This window comes from Odontomachus brunneus, unplaced genomic scaffold (assembly GCF_010583005.1).
Source record: "Odontomachus brunneus isolate Ranch 3 - 2012 unplaced genomic scaffold, Obru_v1 Obru_scaffold_097, whole genome shotgun sequence".
Classification (NCBI taxonomy): domain Eukaryota; kingdom Metazoa; phylum Arthropoda; class Insecta; order Hymenoptera; family Formicidae; genus Odontomachus; species Odontomachus brunneus.
The window spans coordinates 1,258,435-1,260,471 of record NW_022639547.1 but is presented as its reverse complement, the minus strand read 5'-3'; the positions used below and the strand labels follow the sequence as shown (position 1 = coordinate 1,260,471).

At 32.1% G+C, this 2,037-nt stretch overlaps 1 protein-coding gene across 1 annotated transcript in view; it reads right to left on the bottom strand.

Annotated features, from left to right (window-relative positions):
* LOC116848569 (putative protein FAM10A4) overlaps positions 1 to 2,037 on the bottom strand; it is an 18,609-nt gene that overhangs the window by 16,044 nt on the left and 528 nt on the right. Inside the window, exons 2-3 of the mRNA XM_032824809.1 lie at positions 1,650 to 1,939; positions 1,150 to 1,562 (exon numbers count right to left, since the gene is read on the bottom strand). Coding sequence (XP_032680700.1) covers positions 1,150 to 1,562; positions 1,650 to 1,929 — 693 coding nt within the window. The 5' untranslated portion in view covers positions 1,930 to 1,939. The remainder of the gene's footprint in view (positions 1 to 1,149; positions 1,563 to 1,649; positions 1,940 to 2,037) is intronic.

The following is a 2,037-nucleotide window of genomic DNA, read 5'->3' as shown; positions in this document are numbered from 1 at the left end:
TATATATATATATATATATATATATATATATATATATATATATATATATATATATATATATAGCATATAGAGATGTGCGAACTATTCGAATCGAATCAAGTGAAATTCAAATTCGAATCCTATGATTCGAATCCAAATAATTCGAAAATTTCGAATCGAAAAGATTCGAATACGAATACGCACACATTAACGAAGAACTATTAAAGATATCCAGCCTTATGGCAATTAGCATGACTTGAAAAGTTTGCTATACATTAAGATTTTTTTCAAAAATATTAAAAGAAAATAATGATAAGATTCTAGATAAACTCTTACCGACAATTGTCGGATCGATATGTGTCGTTGCGCAGCTTTCAAGGCTGGAACTGTATTCCATATATGTTTATCGACTATATATTATATATCTCTTATCTTAAAATGAATTGATATCACATAATCAATGTTATCTCTTTCATATTGAAGTCACTATTTTCATGTTGAATTCAATGATTATGTTAATTATAAATTCTTTTAACGATTCGATTCGATTTTATTCGATTCGATATTAAAAATCTTTGATTCGCATATCTCTAATAGCATATCAATTCAAAACACACATTCACGTACACATTCACCCAAATACAATTCAATTGCTCACTTATCGGTACAGTAAATATATAAATATGTCTTAATTCGTATTTAACAGTAACAACGAGAAAAAGATAGCGTAAATATTATTTGTCTTCAACACGGTATCACGACGCAAACGGTTGTTGCCAGAAAAGGATTCAGAATATGAAACGCAATCGCTAGTTAAAAATGAATTAACATGAAAGTTTGTTCAGGAGCAATACACTCGCATTAAATTTTACTTTCATGCAATAATTGTCCAGAGATTATCGTTTTAACATTTAGGCTATTTTTGTTACTACTCTATAGAATTGTATAAATTCTTATAAAAGTGGAAAAAGAGAAAATATTATAGCTTTACTGAAATATCTAGAAGAGAAATCTAAACAGATATTTTTATTAATTAATATATTGTTTTTTTCTCAAGGAAATAGGTAAGTAGAAAAACAGATGCGAATGCTGAATGCAAAGTACAAGTTCACAGAGATAGGAAGCACCTCTCATGCAAAGCGCAATGTATGAAACAAGAACAGTACTCACGTTTGGTGTTGTTTCGCGCAGCCACTCGTCAGCTTGTTCGTCAAAATCAAATTTACAAGCTAGTCTGAGATCATTCGCCGCTTCCTCAAACTTTCCAAGCAAATGATAAGCCCTTCCTCTAAATTTGTGAGCTGCTGCACTGTCTGGATTTAGCTCGATGGCGCGTTCGCAATCGCGGATGCAGGCATTTGGTTTGTTTAAGAGAAGGAAAATTTGGCCGCGTTTAGCATATAACAATGCTGCATGCGGATTCAATACAATTGCCTCTGTATAAAGTTGTTTGGCTTTCTCATAATCTTTTTCCATAAATGCGGACACTGCTTCGGATCTTTTCGACTGTGATTCCGCAATTTCCTCTTCTGTAGGTTGTAAAGTCAAATTACCCATTTTTTCAGGAGGATCTTGATCTGGTTCTAAAACAAAAAGAGGAAAAAGAATTATACAATTATCGTATAGATAAAAAAGTGGATATAATATAATAAAGATACAAATATACAAACCAATTACACCAGTCATATCTAGTTCCAGATCGCTCTCTTCGCTCTCAGAATCAGGTTCAACTGTAGATTGGGGTTCTTCATATTTATCCTCCGATTCATATTCACCAACTAATGGATCATCGCTTTTGTCACTTTCGGGTACTTTGCCACCATAATGCTCTATTAACTCTTTGATACAAGATAGTTTAGGATCATGTAGAAGAGATGGGTTATCCATACATTGTCGAGCAAGTGCTTTTAGCTGTTGTGCAATCTTCTTAGGAAATACAGGCACATCCATCTCGTTTTATCTACACAATCAAACTCCAATTTATTAAATATACTCTTTGCAAATTTAATATCACAAATTTCACATACACGCATATATGTGTAAATATATATGTAAATG